This window comes from Chiroxiphia lanceolata, chromosome 8 (genome assembly GCF_009829145.1).
Source record: "Chiroxiphia lanceolata isolate bChiLan1 chromosome 8, bChiLan1.pri, whole genome shotgun sequence".
Classification (NCBI taxonomy): Eukaryota; Metazoa; Chordata; class Aves; order Passeriformes; family Pipridae; genus Chiroxiphia; species Chiroxiphia lanceolata.
This window is the reverse complement of record NC_045644.1, coordinates 1,930,853-1,952,949: the sequence shown is the minus strand read 5'-3', so window position 1 is coordinate 1,952,949 and position 22,097 is coordinate 1,930,853. Positions and strand designations below refer to the sequence as shown.

The 22,097-nt window shown below is 39.2% G+C and overlaps 1 protein-coding gene across 2 annotated transcripts in view; it reads right to left on the bottom strand.

Moving 5' to 3' along the window:
• The window catches only part of PLPP4 (phospholipid phosphatase 4), a 53,139-nt gene that overhangs the window by 24,423 nt on the left and 6,619 nt on the right, over window positions 1-22,097 (bottom strand). The window contains exons 2-5 of one of the 2 annotated variants that reach the window (XM_032695321.1): window positions 10,497-10,605; window positions 6,612-6,702; window positions 3,255-3,318; window positions 1,645-1,769 (exon numbers count right to left, since the gene is read on the bottom strand). In XM_032695321.1, the coding sequence (XP_032551212.1) occupies window positions 1,645-1,769; window positions 3,255-3,318; window positions 6,612-6,702; window positions 10,497-10,605 (389 nt within the window). The remainder of the gene's footprint in view (window positions 1-1,644; window positions 1,770-3,254; window positions 3,319-6,611; window positions 6,703-10,496; window positions 10,606-22,097) is intronic. The other variant, XM_032695322.1, reaches the window with a different exon arrangement.

Below are 22,097 nucleotides of genomic sequence, written 5' to 3'. Positions count from 1 at the left end.
CTCCAGTCATGAAAATAGAAAAAAAAAAAAATCCCTCAAACAGTAACAGAAACAAAAAAAAAATAATATATTTTTTGATGCTTTTTCATTAATTCCACCACACACAGAGAACGGATGACAAATGTGAAGAATCAAACTCCTGCATTTGATGTAGTAGCAATCTTATGCTGAAGGGAGGAGAAAGGAGCCATGAAAAAAATTTTGGACTGACTTTATGACAGGAAAGTTTAAAAACACCTACATGTTAAGAAGACAGGAAGGACAGCTTTGTAAGACTGAGATAAGAAAGTGCAGAATTATGGAAAAATTTACAAACATGAACTATTATATCCCAAACATCCTCATTGCTTCATAGGTCTGGGAAGGTAGTATAATTGCATGCTTTCCATCATATTTTTTTCCCTTTTCAATCTTTAATCAAGTGGGGATGAGGAAACAGCAAGAAACTAAAGGTATGATCACAACTATAAACTATTCTTGATACAATAATACTGACAATCCCAGTTATGTAAATAATTTTACTGCACAGAAGAAGCAGGGATTAGCACTGCCAGACTGTCAAATTAAAGACAAATTAAAGGTTTCCTTCTCTGTTATGAGACTAAAATATGTGTGGATTTTAAGGCTTGTCAGAGATTTAGGTATTACAACATCAGTCTTCAAACAGCTGAGCAGTTCAAGCAGCTGCAGTTGATATTGTCCTTTTAATGTAATCAAAGCTTACAAACAAAATTTGAGACAGCTAAGTTGGTTTGTGGTTTAGAACTATAAAGCTAATCCACAAACATTTATTGCTCTCTTATCCATTTCTAGCACTCAAACAAGAAAAAGGAATCAAGATTAACTTACAATTTCCTTCATCTCATTACCCAACTTGTTTATAATGTAGTTCTGCATAATTAGGCAATTTGAAGTTACTACTTTGAAAAAAGATCAGAATAACAAATTCCACAGATACAACTTAGAGTTCTCAGCAACAGAACACCAGAAGGCAACAAACAATCCTGGCCAAAGAACCCAACCAACCTCACAGCAATCAAGTTATTTTACTGTTGAAAAGAAGTTTTATTAGACACTTGATATGAAACACGCTGGAAGTAAACTCTTTAAGACAGAAGAAGGAACCTTTGCAAACATCTAAGTTAATACAACTAATTAAATAAGACAGGGTTTTAGATTTTTACCTAAATGTCTGTCAAGATAAAGGATAAGCTGGGAATAAACCATCAGACCTAAACTGAGGAGCATCTCAAAGCCAAAAGTGATAAGTGACTGTACTGTCCTGCTTCATACCTCAACAGAATATAACAAAATAAATACGTAATATATAGACAAAGGTTGCATTCAAAGGTCTGCACTGGGGAACAGACACCCCTCAGGATCCCACTGTGCTCTGTAACCTTGAACAGGGTTGCACTCTACTGACAGTCCTCCTATGGCTCCCAGTGAAGTCAGGTGGTTCTCAAGGTAAGAAAGGCTCACAGCTTGATTTCCAGAAGGAAATTTCTGAGAGTGGAGAGCAAAGTCAGAAGTGCAGACCCCTTCAGCCAAAATCAGGTTAATTATCGAACAGCAAAAGAGCAACTCCAAAGCACAGAAAGGACAGCTTTTTACAGAAGAGGCACTGTATTTAAATGAACTTACAGGAAGAATGGATACTGGGAAAGCTTTTTCTGCCTTCAGACACCAGATCTGGATCACCTGTGCAGTGCATTTCCGAGTTCATGACTCCATCTGGAAAGCAGCGGTAAAAGAAATCGGGACGCGGTCTACAAAAAACACCATGGATATTAAAAATATAAAAGCTGTAGTAACAGATAAACCTCAAAGTGATTATTACATTTACTGCTCATTACATACAGAGTTCATTCCCTCCAGCTCTAACACAGCAACACAGAGTCATTTGGGTTGGAAAAGACCCTGAAGATCCCGGAGCTCAAGAGCAAACCTAACTGCCAAATCCACCACTAAACCATGTCTGTCAACTCAAGGTCACATTTTTTGCAGGCAGGCTCTCACAGGGAAGCTTCTAGCACAGCATGAAAGTGGGAGCTGTCTCTAAAAACACCCATGCAGGGTTACTCTTGCCTGGTGATCAACCTTGCACAGCACCCCAGTGACAGAGCCAGACAACGGAATGACTCACAAATTCTCACAAGTCTTGCCAACACATCCAGGACTACAACTGAGGCTACAAGGCTGGCACCAGAGCAACCACCAAATTCTAATGCCAGCCTTGATGCTGACTAAGTGCATTACACAAACCTCTGAGTTTCTGGTGACCCAGCTCTGAGCTGGTTTGACTGGTGTCATCCTGATCCTGAGCTAATAACCCCCCTAAAAAAGTAAAGGGAATAATCACAGATTCAGAGACAAGATGAGAGAGCCACCAGCTGGCTTGGGGTGCAGGTAAAATGAGCAAAAAGGATTCTGAATTATTTTCAAAAACACTCTTAAAATAAAAGCCCCAAATACCATTACTGTCATGGCATCAATACCACAGCAGAGAGGGTTCATCAGAAACCAAATACTGCTCCCTCAATGCTGTGAAAGAGGTCAACAACAAAAGCAGCTTTGGAATCTATTAAATAGTCTATGAATTCAAGTCAAATATGTATTTTTCAGCTGAAATTATTCAAAATTTGATAAAGAGCCAAAAAATACCTTAAAAATCACTTTTCAGGGAGTTTTGTTTGCTATATTTTTTTCTGAGCCCATCCTTCAACTTTATGTTTAAAAAAAATGGCCTGCCTAGGAGTTCATTTATTGCTTCACTCCAAGGTTTGTTCTGTCGTGGATGTTGGAGTCTCCTGGAAATCCCACACTCACTAATATGCTTCTCACAAAATGTAGGCACTGGGTTACACAGAGACTCAACTGATTTCCACTTAATCAGACAAGGGGCACTGGCATCTCAACTCCCACATGCTGTGACTCTTCCCTTCTGTGTTGTCAATTTAATGGACTGTTTTCAGCTCACACTGTTCCTTTTGAACTCCTCACCTGTCTGGATCTGCCAGATCCTCAAAAAAAATAACAAAACACGAGGGCATGGATTCCTGCCCCAGTGGGATGTCACAGAATGGAGTTGTACAACACCTGCACCACATAAAAAACAACCTCTCAGGAGCCTATTCCACCTCCACGAGTTTGGGAACAGCAGCCAACTATTTATTAAAATGTATTGTAGTTGTCAACCTGTCTCCATTCATCTTAATATTTAAAGCTATCATTTATAACATGACAAGACTTACCTTCCCACTATTAATTTAATTGTATTTGTGCAGACACCATTCAGAGCTAGAGCCAAGGAAACAGCTACAAAACAGAATGAACAAACAGAACAATAACAACCTAAATACCAAGCAATAAATTGCAGCATTACAGCATTTGATTCCCAGACTGAAACCTTTGCTGGACTGAAAACTGACTGATCTTGGCAGCCTTCTGTTTTACTTATTACCCAGACTAAGAACAGACCCCAAAGCATCATAATAATCATGACTTACTTTGTTCTGCTTTTACTCTTGAGAAATCTTATTTCCCCACACAAAGCCAGCTCTCCTGTCATGCCATTTGCACAGGCATAAACCACCAAATGGGGGAAAAAAAAATCAGAGAATAAAGCACTGTGGGTTTGCAATTTTTTAGGTTTGTAATTTACCAGGTGGAAAACTTAGGCTCTTTGGGTCAAGGAGAATTCCTGTATAGACCTATATGTAACATATATATATATATATATACACACACACATGTGTATGTGTGCTCATGTATATATATATTAAACAGTCCAATTTCAAGCTAAGAATTGACTTTTGACTAAAACTAGAACTGGATGACTTTTTTATTTTCCTTTTGAAAGGATGTGAATGTTTTGAATAAAAATCTCAAAGTTTTCCCCTTACACTTGCTCCCAGGATTAACCAATTTTTCTAATAAAATTGGAGTAATAAACAGGAACCTACCTATCAGGTAGGGCTGAATCATCTTTTTTATTTGTAGTTGCATGTCAAGTCTGTAGACTTTCTGAAGAAAGTCTCATCTCAAGCCTGTGGAGATCCCTGCCTGGATTTCAGGGGCACTTGGATCTAGCCTATAGACTCCTTTTGGGTTAAAACTGATTTAATTTTGCAGTCCACACCATAGCTCTCTGTTACAAAACAAGGGGCACTGAATTTTATTTCCCATTAGAAAAAAGTTACTAGGTAAATCTCTAATTTCCAGGAAAACATTTACAGTAATGTAACTTTGGATTCTGACAGCTCCATGAGCTATTTTTCTCACTGGGCTGGCCCCAGATGCTGCACTTCAGCAGCACTCACCCATAAAATCTTTGCCTGAGGATGCTATAAATCATAAAAATGTGTGTTATAGGATCTATTTTTAAAGTTAAAAAAAAAAAAGTAGGTCCTTCGTCAAAGCAAAAATAAGGGTTTTCTCAGATTATAGCAATAGCTGCCAGCAAAAATAAAAGAACAACTCAATCCTAGAGACACTCATATTGTCAAAAAAAGTCTTCCTCTTTCCACCTCTGCTCACAGTGACCACTCAATTCCATGCTCTTTTTTCCCCCCTCAGTTGTTTTGTCTCAGTTTTTGATGGTAATTGCATGGGGGAAATTTTCCCCATAGTCAAATGCACGTGACCAGCAAGGTCACAGCACTAAATTCCCCTTTTAAAAAATACTTTGGAAAACTTGCAGTATAATTTACTCTTTTTGTTGAGCTTTGTCTTGATTATTCATTGCACCCCTGACTGAACCACACTTTCACTGTTGAATATTCCTCACGATGACAATCGAGGGATCAAATGACAGTGTGACTGTTAGGATGATAAATTCCATTTGCTCTCATTTTGTTCCCTTTAGGAAATATTCATATTGCCCATTGTATAATCCAGCCAGTAAGAGACTTAGGCACTTCCAGGGGAAGGCTGAAGGGCATCTCCATGTAGGAATTTAACTCCTCCTTACCCCTGGTGTACTGAACCACCTTCTTTGCATTAATGGCTGTACGAGGGCCAAAGAATTTTCATGTGCTTTTAACTTTTTTTCTTTCTTCTACGTGTCATGCCCAGAGAAATTCCTTTGGAGGGACTTCCTGATCATTCATCATGAACATTTGCAAGATCTCTGCCAATCAGCAATGCTCCACCACAGCTAATGAACCTTCACATCACCAGACACATTAATATACTGACTCCTATTAATGCAGAGCACACTTGAACAGAAATAAGCCACAAGAAGTTCCACACTTATGGCACAAACTGAACAGAGCATCAAGGCTGGTGTTTCCTCCAAGTCTGTGTAGCAAGAGGAGTGCTGGGGAAGCTGGCAAGTTTTCTCCTAGACATTACAGAAGGTATCAAATCAGAAGGCAAAACAGCAGGAAAAAAAGTGCTTTTAGAACAAAAAGGTGAGAATAAGTGATGGAGAAACTACCCCAAGTTCCTTTCATTCTTTACACAAGGGGAGGGGAAGCTCAGAACTGTGACTGTGTGCATTTTATGAATGAAGGGTTTTTTCTACTGAACGGACTTGTCAGGAAAATATCACTGTAAGACACTTCAGAACTTACTGCAAACAAGTGGCAGCAGCCAAAACAAAACTGGGATCATTTCACACCTGTGGTGGAGCAGCTGGAGAAAGAAGGAGCTAAGGGAATGCAGCCTTGTGCAGAAAGATTTTTCACAGGCAGATACATAATGCCATTTCCATCCCATCTAGCTAAGGCAAGGCTGAGTATTGCTTTGGTTTTACTATGTAAGGGCCAATAAATTAAAGTGTAAATTAGCCAGGAAAACAGAATTTCAGAATGATGCATATTTCAAACATCATGCCAACAAAAACATTTGCAGTTCTTAGTGCTTCAAAGTATCTTCTGCCAGTGGAAGTGCTTTAGTCAATATTGGTCTCTGGCAATATCTATGTAAAAAAGATCCGGGCAAGTATCACTAATACTTCAAAGGATAGGCAGAGCCAGCATTAGCTGGAACAGCTTAAGACTTACCCTCCCCATTGTCTACCTGTTCCTCCGCTGGAATTTTCTGCCCACAGCTGTAATCAGACCTGACCCAAAACAAGCCATTGCAGTTCACAGCCCAGGATAAAGTGCATATCCAATTCCATGGGCAGTTTAAGATGAAAGATCAGCTTTTAATTAGAAAAGCTGAGCCAAGATCACGGATTTTGCAATGGGTAACAGTAAATTCACTGAGAAGCTCAGAGGAAACAAAATTCCTGCACTAAGCAGTTGAGTCTCACAGGATTTTCTAATCAGACCCTTAATTTACACGAGCTGCAAGTATAAATAAGAGGTAAGTAATAGATGGGGTGTGACAGAAAAATATCCATCTGAACAGTGTCTCAGATGGATTTGTCTTTGCTGATCAAATTCCAACCCTTGCTAGCTGGATTGTGGAATTAAGGCATAGAATTTGTCCACCTAGAAACACACCTAAAACCAAAGGCTTTTGTGCGATGGCTTGCACAGAAAACTACTGCAATGGGCTGGAACACAGACAGGTTTTCTTCAAGGCTTAGATACCACAGTTGGAATCAATCTCCAAGAGCTATCACACATTTTCCATCTTTGAAGTATGACACACTTTACCTAAGAAAGCCTCTTTAATTTCAGTCTTGTCTGTTCGACGGATTATCTTCACCACAAAGATGACTGCGAGTGGTGTGAGGAACGAAATGGCCTGTAAGAGATAACAAATACCATGTGTGAGAGCAGCAATCCCCTTTCAGGCCAGCTGATTAATAATTAGCTTCAGTTAGCTCCATTTAAACTGGGAAGCTGAATGATCTTTATCCAGCTCCTGACCTTCAATAAAATGGGATGATTCGTCTTTGAACACATTAAAATTCTAACACAGCCGTGGGTTATAATTGATTTGTAATTGCCTGGAGCTGCATTTAAAGTGTCAGCTTCTCAAATGAAAAAGTAACAGTCTATAAGGCCCACAAAATTCATACACAGACCTTGTACATTTTTTCCACACTGAGCATTGCTGTGGGAGGCAGCTCATCCAGGCTGTGCTCAGCAGGACCCTCCTCAACACAACAGACCTCAGCACCAACTTCCCAGCATTTTAAAATGCTCTTTAGCTTACTTTTTCTTTTCTTTTTAACTGCCATTCTTGAATGCATTGGGAAGATCGTGTCTTTATGATTCTTTCGTTTGCAAGTGCTGGATGTGGAGCAAACCACTCAATTTTGTTCAAAAAGGGAAAAACAACACCTGAGCACCTACAAGTGCAGTCCCTGGTTAAGCAGAACCTTATTATTTTATTGTCAGTACTGCAGGGCAGGATTCCTCCTCCAAGGAACCTGAGATGGCATCTGTGCATCAAAGCACACCCCTGGTTCCCAGGAACAGCAGCTCTGTTATCACAGAGCAGTCTGGGCTGGGATGATTCACTGTAAATGGGAGCCAAAAGGCATCTTGGGGCAGTGTCTGCCTGCTGCAGTCTGGCCTCCCAGAGCAGGTATTTATTGCCCTTCTCCAGAGAGACACATCAGTTTGTCCCAAGCACAGTACCAGGGAGTTTTTCATTACCACCTTGCCATGGGAATTACGATTTTATTCCCAACTGGCCCTTCCATTGTCCTTTCTGTCTCAGAGTTTCAGCTGCAGAGGTGAAAGGCAACTTGTATTTATGCTTCCTGCTGGTTCCAGCCTAAAGTAACCCATTCCTTTCTTGACCCTACAAACCTCTTCACCACCACACTTGTGCAAAAATAAATCCCAGTCTTTCAAAAGCATTTATTCTCTTAAAGAAGAGTGAAAATGACTGTTTTCTTGATTATTGGTTTGTTTGGTTCTGTTTTTTTTTTTAAAACAAGGCCAAAATTAAACTGTAAATGGCACACGGGATGCCAGGGCTTAAGTAAGATTGTTATTTTTACTGAGGCTGAGCAGTGCCTTACTTTTTAAAGAGCCTTCATTGAAATAAAAACCAAAGGACAGATATGACAAAAGATGTGTGACTCAATCTTCTTTTCATAACACAGATTAATCCCAGTCCTCGTTTTATGCTTTTAGAATATCTGAGTAGGCAACAACATGAGAGTGCACTGTATTTGTTATTTTGGCTCTGCATCTTGCACCAGCTGCCTCTCACCTATATCTGCAAAATATTATCTAACCCAGCGAGCCACATACATTAAAACACAGTCTGGAGTCTGTTCCCCTTATCTGCATTTAGAAAGGCAGTTTCTAAATGAAGATACCAAGTAAAACCAAGTTTTGTTGGCAAAAAGATGCACCATTTCTACTTAAAATTCCCTTCTGCCTCCAGTGTGTGAGATTCAAGTTCAGATGCCAATGCCATGTTCACTTCTCTCCATCCTCAGCAATAGTTTAATTTCTGCTTTCAGAGACAGAGAGTGAAATACAAAAAAAAAAAAAAAAAAAAAAAAATTAAAGCAAAACCTGGAATTACTAATTTCTAAAAAGTAAGGATTCCAATCAGGAATGGAAAGAAGAAAGATATCTGCATCCCACTGTTGAAAAACACGTCGAAATACAGCCAAGGCCAACATCAGAGTGGTGGTTTAATGGAGTTAGAAATCTTTTGAACGTGCAGGAGCAGCAGAAAATACCAACAAAGAATAGCATTCAAGTGGCAGCTTGTTCCAAACCACTTTCCAATCAATCTTCAGAAACCTGGCAAAACTGCAGATTTCCTCATATTTCACAAGCACGTGAATTTTTGAGAGAAATGAACTATTCATGTCTGCAGCACATTACTGTTCCTTACACAAAAGCATTAGCTGGAAGGTGCTTTTTATTCCGCAGCAAAATGCACATACAAAAAAATCTTGGCTTGCTAAAGCCTCCTTTTCCTTTATTTTGCAAAAAAGATTCTGTATGGCTCATCTCTATAACAGATTTGGCAACATTCTGTTGAGCAATACTCTCCTCACTGCATTTCAGCAAGGTTGTTTTTTTTTCCAGCAGTGAAATATTCCAACATTTTCCTGGCTTTTGTGAAACATGGACAAAAATCTCTCTCATTTATTATAAATCCTGGCAAGTCAGAGATGTGCTGAAGTTACAGGGACTCCCACACACTTCCATGCACTCAAGGGAAGTTGGCAGTGCCTTGAACTTTCCAAGACAAGGAATATCCACTGATAGACAGAACAAGGCTCAGAGCTTTCCATCCTTGGCTACCCATGCAGGAGTCAGCTTTGTCCAATCTGGATTTTTGGTTTGGAGTATCCACAACATTTCTCTTCAATTCAAATCTCTCCCCATATAAATTAATCCTGCAGTTCACCTCCTGGTGAGCCACAGCCATACATTTCAATACTGGAGTACAACACTAGTGGTGAGAAATTGTTTGGGTAATGAAAGCTTGTCATCAATGCTAGAGTTGAATTTTTCTTCTTTTTAATTACATAAATTAGAAAAAAAAAATATCTAGAAATTAGCTCCATTTCTTAATTTCAGCAGCTGTTCACTGAGTTACTGACACATTTAAAGCCTGAGCCAGAAAGGGAACACAGTCCATGCAAAAGTTGCTGACACAGAGTTGCCTGGAAGTCCCACCCACCATGAAGTTTATAAAAGCTGGCTTTGGGAAGTGCTCAACAGGGAAATGTATTACAGTTATATCCCAAAATTGTGCTTCCCAGTGGCTACTGCCTGGAGAACAAGAGGATGGACTAATGATTATCACAACTGGTTTGAAAAACAGTTCCACCACCTGCAGCAAACCCTGGGCAATGATTCACTGTTGGCTCCTGAACTCTTCAGTTACAAACACAGATCAGAGAAATCATGCAGCAAAGTAATGCTCAGCATAAGGAAAAACAGAATCCAATTCAGCCTTTCCCAGCACAACAATTTAACGTTTGGTTTGAGGTTTGTTTTTGCTTGTTTGTTTTTCATTTGTTTGGGTTTTTTTACATAGCTCTCTTCCATTTCAGGAAAAACATATATTTTCATTCATCCAAGCTGAAAAAGTCCACAGTAGAGCTACTTCTTAATTCAATATAAACAACATGTTGGCAAATTTAAAAGCAGGCCTTCAGCCTCTGTCTTAGAAGGCTGGGATATATGGTCACCTCATAAAAGGACTCTTTGGATTCAAGTATCTCAGTGTCTAACACACCTAAACCAAACTGGATTTCAGAATTTAAGCACTTAACCTAATAAAAGCATGGCAAGGTTTTGTCAGGTCACCCAACCAGCTAACTGAAAAAGCTTCTCCACTCATTTCTCTAGCATTCCTCTAAGCTAAAACCACCTTAACTCCTAAACTGAAAAATCAAGTCATAAATTCAGCCACCTGACAATGCTGCTTTTTACAAACTCCCCATGATTTGCTACATTTTGTCATTTTGGACATCCCTGGTTTGGTAAATAGTTCTCTTTAGAATCAAAGGAACATCCTCTGCTTCCAAAAGATTTCCTGCTGCTCAACAAATGAAAGTGCACTTAAGTTCACAGCCATCAAATGACCAACAAGCCTTTAGTACTTACAAACATGAGACGTGTAGGGATGTTGTCTGATTGCACCAGAGGATTTTTGTACAGCCAGATCTCTTCTGGCTGGATCACCCGCTGGAATGGATCCAAAAACTCTGTAAAACTGAAAACAACAATCAAAGACACAAGTTTTTCACAGTTGGAAGTGATGACCAAAAGCCCCAGAAGAGTTCTGCTGATTTAAAACTTCCCCCAAAGTTAAATATGTATGAATTGTCTGTATTGATACATTGCTATCCTACCTCATGGATTTTTAGTAATACGACCTTTACAAATATACCCTTCAGAAAATGGCTTTTAAAAGTCTATATTCCACAACTTTATAAAAGTTCCATAAGCATTACTGTGGAGAATAAATTGCCTTCTTTGTTGTTTGGTGGGTTTTTTGTAGGTGTGCAAATAATACTGTGGGATTAGATAAATCCATGTAGCAGGTTTTTTACCCTGAAGAAATTTTATACCAGACATCAAATCCAAAATGTCTTTCAAACGCCAAGATTCAGACTTTGAAGCATGACTGTTGTATTTGCAGGATCACAAAGTAGGGATAAAGAAGCAGCCCAAACAATTCCTTCTACTGATGGAAAGAACAGATAACTTCAGAGGATATCTCCAAAAGACACTTGCTCCTAAAACAGAATGAGCTGTCAAGCTTAAGAAGAATCTAGGTATGCCAGAAAAGTCTCATTCTACCAAAACAGACTGGTTTTAATTCCATTATTATGTCATTTAGCTCTCTTAGAAAGAAAAAAAAAAATTCCAAACAAGCCAAAAACCCCCATGGTTTTGTAATTGTATTATTTTGAAATGAAGAGCATCAAAATAAAATGTTGAGGTTACACTGCTCTATAGAAAGTAAATTATTTGTGTGGCTACCTTTCCTCATGCACTGAGAGGGAAAGCAGGAATTGTGATCTCTGACTGTATCAAGATTCAAAAACCTTTTATGACTGCATAATTTGTCTCACTTCATTTAAACCATATTCCTTTTTCCACCCAGTCCTTCGCTGTTCTTTAAGTTTTTTAGGCTTTGAAGTTGTATAAAACTTCCTGGGAGGTTTGGCCTTTGCTTTGCATTGCTCATTTCAGGTCTGGTTTATTGGCACTCAAAGAAAGGCTGTGGAAAGATGACACAGGGACCAGTTTTCTGCAGACTGGTCTAACTTGGTGAGCCCAGCCAGAACACAGCAGCGCAGCAAAGCTTTTCTTAGTGTAAATTTTCCAAAGCCCAAGGGCTTTAAAGCTCTCCTATAATACCAGGTTTTATACCAGTAACAGGCACAGTAACTGACTTTATCTGTAAAGAGAAAAAGCTCGAAGTGATTTTTAAAGCAGAGTAAAATTAAACCATACTTATTTATGCAACTCTCCCCAACGAAGATGAGTCCTCAAATCCAACCAGGTCAACTATTTCCTAAAAAACAGTCTTACCCAGTCTTCTGGGTCTTGGGAAATCTTTCTTTTATCCCTTCTGAGGGCTGACTTTTTTGAGGGCTCTTTGTTTCTCACTGTAGTGTAAGATCTCAGCATCAGCGCCAGTTTCCAGCCACACTCCTGCCTGTGGGGGGTTGGAACTGGATCATCTTTAGAGGTCTCTTCCAACTCAAAATTTCCTATGATTTTCTGACCCCCTTCACCTGAGGACAGTCAGACTCCCACCAGACAGAGTGTACAAAAGAGCCCAACTGGCCTCTCCTTCCTTTCCTTTCCTAAAGGAAAACAACAAAATCTGAGGACCAACCACGTCAAACACACTCTTGTCACTTGTAACAATAGTTATTTTTCCTTCACTGACCTCCATGGACAACAAGATTATTCTGGAAGCTTAAAGAGCCTGGTACTGCAAGGAGAGTATTTGCTATTATACTCAGCTCCTTCAAATCCAGAGTCTGACCCTGCTCTCCCCAAAGAAGGTACAAGGGGAGCTTCAGAAGTGTCAAAACACTTTGTTTTGGTGTTTTTCAAAAGGAAAACTCGAATTTTTTAAGTTTAAAACTCGATTTTTTTAAGTTTAAAAAACAATGGCTTGTACAAGACATGAAAGTGGAAGACATTTCTAAAGAACAGTTCCAGGAAATAAACAACTTCATGTATGAAAAATTCATTTCACACTTCTCTCTTCAACTAGAAAAATAAAGGTCAATTCCCAGACCATGCGAGCAACTTTGGTTCTAAATTTCAACTGAGTCCTAAAGTATGTTATTTTTGGTTTCAGTCTTTAAAGATACTGATGGCTATATAGAGAAGCAATTAACTGCTGGTTGAAAGGGTTCAGTTGCTGAGTAGGGTCACAGGCCTGGGTATGATGCACTGTCATGAAATTTAATGCCTTTGAGAGCAAAATAACAGATGTGCTAATGAGATGAAAATATAATAAATAATAGAAATAATATCTGATTTCAGTGGAGGACTGATTTTCTGATTAATATATACTCATCTGTACTCATATAAAGAATGAGTAATTTCAACAAATCTATCAATGACAGTAATCATTATTATTATTTGATGTAACAGCAGCAGTTTTGTATCCACTACATATATAAATCTGATTATGCATCCATTTATTTCTTTGACTTGTGTTCCGAATGTCTTCCAAGAACAGTGTTCAAATATGCTGAAACAAATGAAAAAAAAAGAAAAAATAAAATTCCTGAAACTGGGTAAAATAATTTCAAAATTACTATTGAAGGAGAGAAAAAAAATAGATGCAGAAGGCTGCAGATCCCATCTGTGTGAACAACACAGAAATAGAAAGTAAACAGTTAAAGGAAAGTGACTGTATAAAAAGAAATCACTTTTTTTTTTTAATCTTCTGAAAGAGCTCAACTGCTAATTAAAATTTTATGCCAAGACTCATAAGAGAACAATTCTCTTCTTTTTTAAAGCTTCACCAATGGGTGACTGGATATGAGATTTCAGTAGCTTGAAGGCAATTCCCCTTGTACTCTATTAAACAGTCATGAGGACACACTGGTTTCTAAGCTGCCTGGCACTTGGTGATTTATGTTCCTTCATCCCAACCCAAAGCACAGTCTATCACTACCCCTGAGCCAGCACAAGCTTGTTTAAATGACTAGATGCTACTAGGAATTATTGTATTCCTCAGATAAAGAAAGCTGATTTCCAGACATTTTCTATTATGGTTGGAATTACAGACTCAGCCACAGAATGTCCCCTGGTAGCAGGTGGGCAAAAACCCCTTATTTTGTATTAGTACATAAAAATTTAGTCTTAGGGTTTTGGCCTGAGATTTTCTTCAGATTTACCTATTTGTCCAACATTTTTAACAGTTTAACAGGCATGATTTTGAACACTTCAGCCTGATGATATTTATATTTCAGGTATAAAAGGACTTCCGTGAACTTCAAGAGCCTTTAACTGTGACTTTCAAAGCAAGCTAAGGGAAACAGGAGCCCTAATCCCATTAAAAACACCCCTGAGCAGCAGGTGCCCAAGTCTCTGCAGTTGCTTTGGACAATTCCCAGGTTCATTAACTCCATTTCCATTTAACAGCACGGAGCCCTTTTAAGATCATTTCATGCAAGCACCACATCACAGCCAGACCCAGGTAAAAGTGCACAGAAGTTCTGTGATAATATGGACTAATAATGCTTTTTGGGGGGGGATTTTTTATGAAACCATTCACTGGTAAGTGCATGAATCAAACATTACATAAATATTTTGACCATTGCCTGGCCCTCAGCAGCACAGCCCTCAGCTGGTTTGGCAGGGGGAGAGTGGGAACTGGGAATTTTTGCCTTTTACTTTGTCCCTTGCAGACAAGTCTTTTCCCAAGTGACAATCCCTGAGAGGACAGAGCAGTACATATGGGATGGCAAGAAGAGAAGGAACATGAACTCGAGGGAGCTGGGATTTCCACGAAGTAAAAACAGGGGATAAAGACAAGATAAGAGATACTTAACAGTGCCACAAGAAATTAATTTAGAAGAACTATAGTTTGAAAGTAAAAAAAAGGACTACTTCCCCTTTCTTCTTGGACTCTTTTTGAAAGAAAGGAGAAAATCTAATGTAATATATTATTTTACTGTAGAAGAAATAATTAAGTTGTTATATATATACATATGTATGTAAATAAACCTTGTAAATATTTCCCTTCCCCTAATACCAAGTTGTATGTGTCTGAAAACTTCTTCTTCCCTTTCACATAAGAACAAATCGTAACAACCCCTTTAAATTGGCCTTTTTTGAAATTCCTGTGTTTTTCAAACCACCACAGATTGTGATCTTTTCTAAGCTCCACCTATCGATGAGCACATCTGATCCTCCAGTGCCTTTGCATGTAAGCCCTTATTGGAGCAAGCAATGAATATAGAGCAAGGGGTCATGAACCTCTCTTAGAAAGCACCTCTGAGGGCTTGTGGAATGAAAAGTTGGGCTCTGACCACCACTCCCTGCCTGCACAACTCCTGAGTGAGCAAAGCCACTGCTGCCTCTCCCACAGACCCAGGTCAGCTGGGACTGTGCCACTGGAACTCCACTTTGCACTTTCTTACACGGGTATTTCTTTGACTATTCCCCAAACTGGGTCTCAAATCTAGTAATAAAAGCTTTTATGGTGTACCTGCCATGTTAAATTGTGCAACAGGTTGTTCTGACACGAAAACTCCATGGTTGTGAGCAGTGTCAGGGGTGCTGGAGTTGGTAGCAATCTCTATTGCTTGGCTTATCTACAGTGTGTTTGCACAGCACAGAACTCAGTGAGGGATTCTCACACAACAGATTCACAGCCTCAAACTTTTGAAGGAAGAGCCATAAAACACAACACATCATAAGGCACCACAGCTGAGAAGACAATTATATTCTCAAAGCCAGAATTTGCTTTAGGGGTTTCCCACAAGTGATTTAGGCTAAACAGAACCTAAACAACCATCAGCTGTGTACATTGCATTGAACACTCTTTATCCACACCCTCTCTGCTCACATTTAAATCCAGGACTTCAGCTTATCCATGCTTATAGTGGGAAATGCCTTCATGTCATGCTATCTGATATACCTGGAGAGAACAACTTATTTCCATGTCATGAGAAAACCTAGGCTTGTTTATTCCCTGTGGGCAATACTGAAGAAGAAAAATATAACTTCTTGGTGGTTATTTCACAAACTCCTGCAAAGACAGACAAAATATGAAAAGCTTGAAGTGGTGTGTGGCTGGAATGTAGAATTCACAGAACTGAAGCAGAGAGGAGAGTGATAAGAAACAATGCCTGTGGTTTGTCCCCATCATCCTGCTCCCCACGGAGCTGGAGGAGTTCAGATTCTGAAATGCTGCTGTCTGTGCACATCAGCACGATGAGACAGCTTTGTACCAGCTCAGAGGAAAGAGATTTGAGATATTTGATACCCAAAGTAATTTGGGAAATCCACAGCTCCTCAGCCATAAAAAAAGGGGTACACAAATAGGGTCAAGACTCAATTATTAATGAAGAACTGCAGTTTCACCAAGGAAGAAGCTGCCATGAATTAAAAATATAACTTCAACAACATAAACTTTAGTTGGATAGAAGAAACTTTCCCTGTGGTTAAGGCACAACACTGGGTATCAAGAGGTTTGATGTTTTCTGCCACTGTTTCCCAAAGGTAGGGAAAACCATTCCAGCAAGAAGTGTCAGTGCCAGTATCAAAGCAAGACTCCTAATGCTCCAGTTTGCTCTGGACTGGTACTTCCAGATGCCAAGTACACCCTGCTGGCTGGCAAACATTCAGCTAGGAAAGGAAGAGCTTTAACTTCTCCACAGAAATCAAACAAAAGAGTTATTTTAAAAATATATTAGAATTTACATTGCAACAGATGCTGAATGCAAAAGAAGCGTGTACATCAGAACAGAAACCAGTGGTTTATTAGTTTTATTCTTCAGAGGCTTTTATGGAGATGTGCTATTGCAAACATCATTTTTAGCTGCACTAAAATCAATTAAGGAATGTGCACTCGCACTGACATGGAAGCCGCTGCATCAATAAATTATCTCTACCTTCTTCACAGCTAAAAACTTTTGTTTCCCAGTACAATGCCATGCAGTGTATACACCTCCTACTTCTGATTAACAATGTACAATCCTAATATAGAGCTTTATGGGGTTTGAGTGTCCTGCAGGATGCAGAGTCGTTAATATTCAGCAGGAACATCCAAAAAAGAAAATTCAGAAGCATTTTTATTGCCACAGAAATGAGATCTGATGCCTCTCTTAATTTGCAGTAACCTCCTGTCTGTAGGTACAAGTATTTACAAAGGCTGGGAGGAGTCCTGGCAAGAAAAAAGGTTGCAGGAAGCATTTTTCATTCAGTCCCTATTCAGTGCCCAGTACACCTGTGGGAACAGAGCAGGTTCATAGATCTTTTTTAACTCCTGTACTTTTGAGAAGCCAGAAACAAAGGTTCTACACCACTTCCTAATCACATTTGATACTCTGATCTGAAAGTATACAGCTTTCCCCCACTTTTAATTCAGTGGGTGCACTTTTATCCAGAGAGGAGCCAAACGTCAATGGAATTAAATGCTGGGACTGATAAAGGCAAAGGGGAAGAGCAATGGTTTTGGTTTTCTTATTTAAGGTCACTGGCAAGTAGATAACTGGTTCCTGAGGGCAGGTTTGGCTTCAGATGAGTCACTATGACTCAATGGAAAATACATCTGAATATTTTAAATTAGCTACCAATTGCAGTGTGACATTTAATTAGCACATATGCCCACGTTAGCCCTTCAGATATATGAGAAATCATTTTGATTAAGGAGGGATTGAAAATAAATTCTGATGCAGTTTTACAAATGCAGATATCACCATAGCAGTCATACTTCCCAGCTGTGCTGAAAAAGGCGTTTTTTAGTATTTTTCTTCAGCTTCACTAGCAGGTTTCCCAAATTTGCCTCACAGACCCATTGATTTTACAGAGATCTATCAGGGTATGAGTTCTCCCAAAGATGAATGGCCACTCTCTTTACTCTCATCCCAGTCAGGGTGACCTGTGCTATTACAGGTCCAACAAAACCAACCATGATGCAAGGCAGGTTTTTCAACCAGGATGTGTTTAACCAGGTGATGGAGTCTGTGCCAGTCAGGGTCTCTGAATTACTGTTCCTAAATCTGCTACAGCACCTGACTCGTGCCACAGGTACCCACACTGAATCTATATCTGAACAGAAACAAGTTAAAACCTGACCCAAAACTTCTGCTCGAATTTTATCTTCCTTCTTGTGCCTTCTGAATTCAAGAAACAATATGAGTTACAAGAATCAGCAAGGAGCCAACAGCTGAGGAGTCTTGGCTCAGCTAAAAGCCCAAATCTTGAACTAAAAACAATACAGATTCACAACAGGAGTCCTGCAGCTTATATATCTCATTTATATGTTATTTCATATGTCCTCAGAGTACCTGCTATCAAATAGTGAACGAACAATCTTTTGAAAAGCTGAAAAACAAAGAACAGCCTGGAGTTTTAGAACCTAATGTTAGTTTTCTTAGTAATACTTAAATTGTATTTCTACTGTTTTCTCAAGCTCTGGCACCCTCTAAGTAAACAATTTCCTTCCTGTGACATAATTTAAAGCTAAGAGGAAAGGAAAAGGACTATCTGAGCATGCATGAACAGCCCAAGAACAAGGAGTCTGTGCACCTGAAAGAATCCCTAACCTTCCAATCCATATGTTCTCCTTGCTTGGGGGCTGAGCACTTTGAAAGCAAATATCACTGAGCATCCTTATTGCCACTGTGAGGTGACTGACTTTGGAAAACTCTCACATTCAGTGGGATTAAAAATGGCTTTCCAGGCAGTAAACTACTTAACTAGTTTAGATACACCTTTTCACCATCTTATCTTCCCAAAAGAAGTGGAATATTTGGGAATAAGAAAGGTGAAAGGAGGAAAGAGGGGAGAGCTGGTCGTGCTGCACTGCAGCTTTGAACAGTGGAGCAGGAACCAAGGGTGGCTATACTGAAACGGGAAAAAAATCACTGCAAAATGACTCAAAGTCACATATTTTGGCTTGGTTTTAACTTTTAAAACTTTCTGTGACCTGAGATTGAAAGAGATCTTTGCTGTCACAGAAAGAGTTTTACAGAAATAACAGGTATCAACAAAGTGAAGACTACTGGTTCCAGCTTTCATTGCATTATCTCTCATTTTAGTTAATAAAAAATGTGATTTATGGTATCAATTGCTGCCTCTGTGCTCTGTTTTTATTAAATATACTCTACGATACAAAATATTCCACAGAAGCCTTTTTAATGTGTGTTTGGGGAGGAGAAAGTAGAAGGAAAGGAAATGCTCAGTAGAGGAGAACTGGTGTAGCTGTTAGAAGTGTCAAAGCTGGCAGCTGTACATGATCTTAAAATGAAAACCAGAATTCATTTTACATGCTTCAATCAACTAAGCACATGTCTGAATAATGAACCAACACCTGAGGGATGCAATCTCAATAAAAGTGAGGATTAAGTAGTATCCAAAAAAATTGTCCAAAAAAAAAGTGAACAAACACATTTTCAGACCATTTTTTTGGATTTAAAACTCAGGAGCTCATAAGGAAGCAGGAGAGAGGAGAAATACTGAGGCCCAGTCTAGAAGGCTCCAGCAAGACTTTCTTTGTGTGAAATTAAAACATCCATTTTTGTTCAAACATAACAGCGTCTCAACCCAAACTGAAATGAAATAATCTGTTGTTTGGGCATCCATTCAACTTGCTTAAATAAAAAAATGCATTTTAAAATAAAACACTTTGGTATTAATTCCGAGACACTTTTTTTGGCCAAGTTATTTAGTAAATGTAATACAAATTTACAAGTCTGTTCCAGTTTTTCCTTCACAGTTGCTGTAGGCAATGACTTCCTTTTTCTCTTGGGATAAAAAAAAACATGATCTGCTTAATGACATTCACAATCAAATCCAACTATATTAAAACCACTCAGCCCAAAAAAACTTGTGTGAGTACTAAATGTTCCAGAGTATTAGTAATTATTTTAAAAAAAGTAGTAAATTATAATAATGGGGAATAAGAACATCACTTTCTGCATTTTGTAGCACTCACCAAAGTCCAATAACAACAGTTACACTCCTGGAAAGCACCTTGGCCGGCAGATGAAGGAAACTATTAATGTTCTCTCTGCAGGCTGTGAGAGTACAGACAGGCTATTAGATCTGTTCTCCCATTAGTGAAAATTGGCAGCTAATGAAAATCTAACACTTTATATCAAATGACACTCTCCTCTGTTGTTTGCCACTTGCAAGGCTCTCACCACACAGGCCACAAATCCTTCAGAGCTGAACTATTCCTGAGCTGTCATTTGCACCTCCATTATATCATTTGCACCTCCAGCACACAACCCGAAGAAGCAGAAAAACTCTGCACTCTAAACAGGGTAAAATGTTGACCTGCCAAGACTGCAGAGTAAAACATTTCACCTAATCTAGGATTTCATTTTCCCCCCAGTCTCATCAGTGCAGAATATTTAGCACACAGACTGGCATCACTCAGCTTCTGTTCAGTGTTTGCTGAAGTTTTCTCCAAATAACTCCATATTGGTGCTGCTGTTTCCTCTTCTGCCCATCAAGAGGAGTCAAAAATCTCCTACAAGACATTTTGCCATAATGCCTTTAAACTTTTCCCTGCAAGCTGGGAAAGTTTCAGGCAGTATAAACCTCTGGCCATTGAGCTGATTTTTTACAAGACCACCCAGTCTTGTCTCCTCACAACAAAGCAAAACCTGGTGTAAAATACACCCAAGACACTTCAGTGTAACTTGCTTTTTAAAATTTCCTTTGGTGGAGGATTCTACACGTGCCTCAGGCACTCTATCACAGCACTCGAGTCCTCACAATTAGTTGGTTTTTCCCCACGTTCAGCTCAAGTTTCCCTTGTTACTGTTTTAAAAGTCTTTCTGTGCAATTCCCAGCTTGTCTTCTTCACACATCTTTATGGAGCTGCTTGTATGTGAAAATTACTGCCACGTCCCCTCAGATTTCTAGATTAATCAGCTCAATTATTTCTACATTTTCTCAGAAAAACCTGTTTTCTACACCACTCTTACCATCTTCCTCACTCCTCCCCAGCTCTCTAGAATTCACATACATAATTAATCTTAATCATCCACTTAGTGTGAAAACACCAGTTGTCAATGCTTTTACTCTACCCTACAGCAAAACAATTTCCACTTATGCATTTTATCTATAGGCACTTATAATTAGAATTCAGTGGTATTTTAACAGGGAAAATATTTAGCCATTTGGATGGTAAAACTGTTTTGTAATGCAGAGAAACAAACAAATACAATACCCAGTGATGGCAGCAATCTGATTTTCAACAGGGAAATAGTCTTAATCTATTTTTTTTTTTTTACAGAATCATCTCAATCAGTGACAGAGTTTCTTGCATAGCTTTCAGACTTTGTCCTTTAATCCTTGCCAACATGGATGTGGCACTCAAGCCTCCCTTGTTCAGTGTCAGCACGGTCCTTACTGCGCAAAAAAAGTTACAAGACACACTAAATATAATCCTTGATCCACTTTTAGCATCAATAATTCTGCCAGCTCTTTCCAAGTACTCACTTTTCAAAGTCAGTGACAGACTGGGAGACCATAAAGATCTTGATTTACTGTGCCAGGTGAGTGCATTCTCAGCAAAAAGATTGTACTTTTTATTAAAAGTCTTTCCCATCAGAAACACAGTTGTGTCCTTTCTTGACTGTGCTTAGGTCGAAGTATAAAAATCAATTTATTAAAGAAAAATTTCCCCTATGAGAACCCCACCAGTCTCAGTAGCATTCTCACTATAAAACACCCTCAATCGGGCCAGAAGCAAATAAATACACATGTCAAAGTCTGTGAGTAAATAGGATTCAACAAGAAGAGACACAAAGTCACCATTTACTCCTCAAAAAATCTGGAGCAGATGCTTTGGCATTTACAATAGCATCCTTTTTTAGCGTGGATTCAGCTGTGAGTTTAGCCATGGAGATCCCATCCTATTAGCAGGACAATTAGAATTCCTGCCATTAAATCCCCTTCCAGCTTCCCTTCCCCCCCTCCCACGGGCCTCGGGGAAGACAAATGAAATAAATTTGTTCCACAGTCTAGAAGTATTGATACAACAGTCTGTAAAAACAGTTTATCTTTTGCACTGACCGAAGTCTGCACAAAAAGACAAGCACATTTTCTCCTGAATAACTGTTAGCAAAGTCAGTAAAATCCTACCCTAATAAATACAATATGAAAATGATGGAAACAGAAGCTTCAACAAAGTGGAACACCAAGTATCTGAACACCAGGTTGACCCTGAGTGGATGCCAAGTACCCACCAGAGCCACTTCATCCCTCCCCTCCTCAGCTGGATGGGGGAGAGAAAATACATTGAAAGGCTCTTGGGTGGAGATAGGAACAGATGGAGATCACTCCACGGGCAAAATCTACTTGAGGGGGGGAAACCAGTCTAATCACAGTAGGAAAATGAGAAAATAAAATCTAAATCTCAAAACACCTTCCCCCCACCCCTCCCTTCTCCCAACTTTACTCTGATTTTCTCCCAGAGAGAGAACGAGGGGAACGAGGGCTGTGATCAGATCATCCCATGTTGCCTCAGCAGTTCCTTCC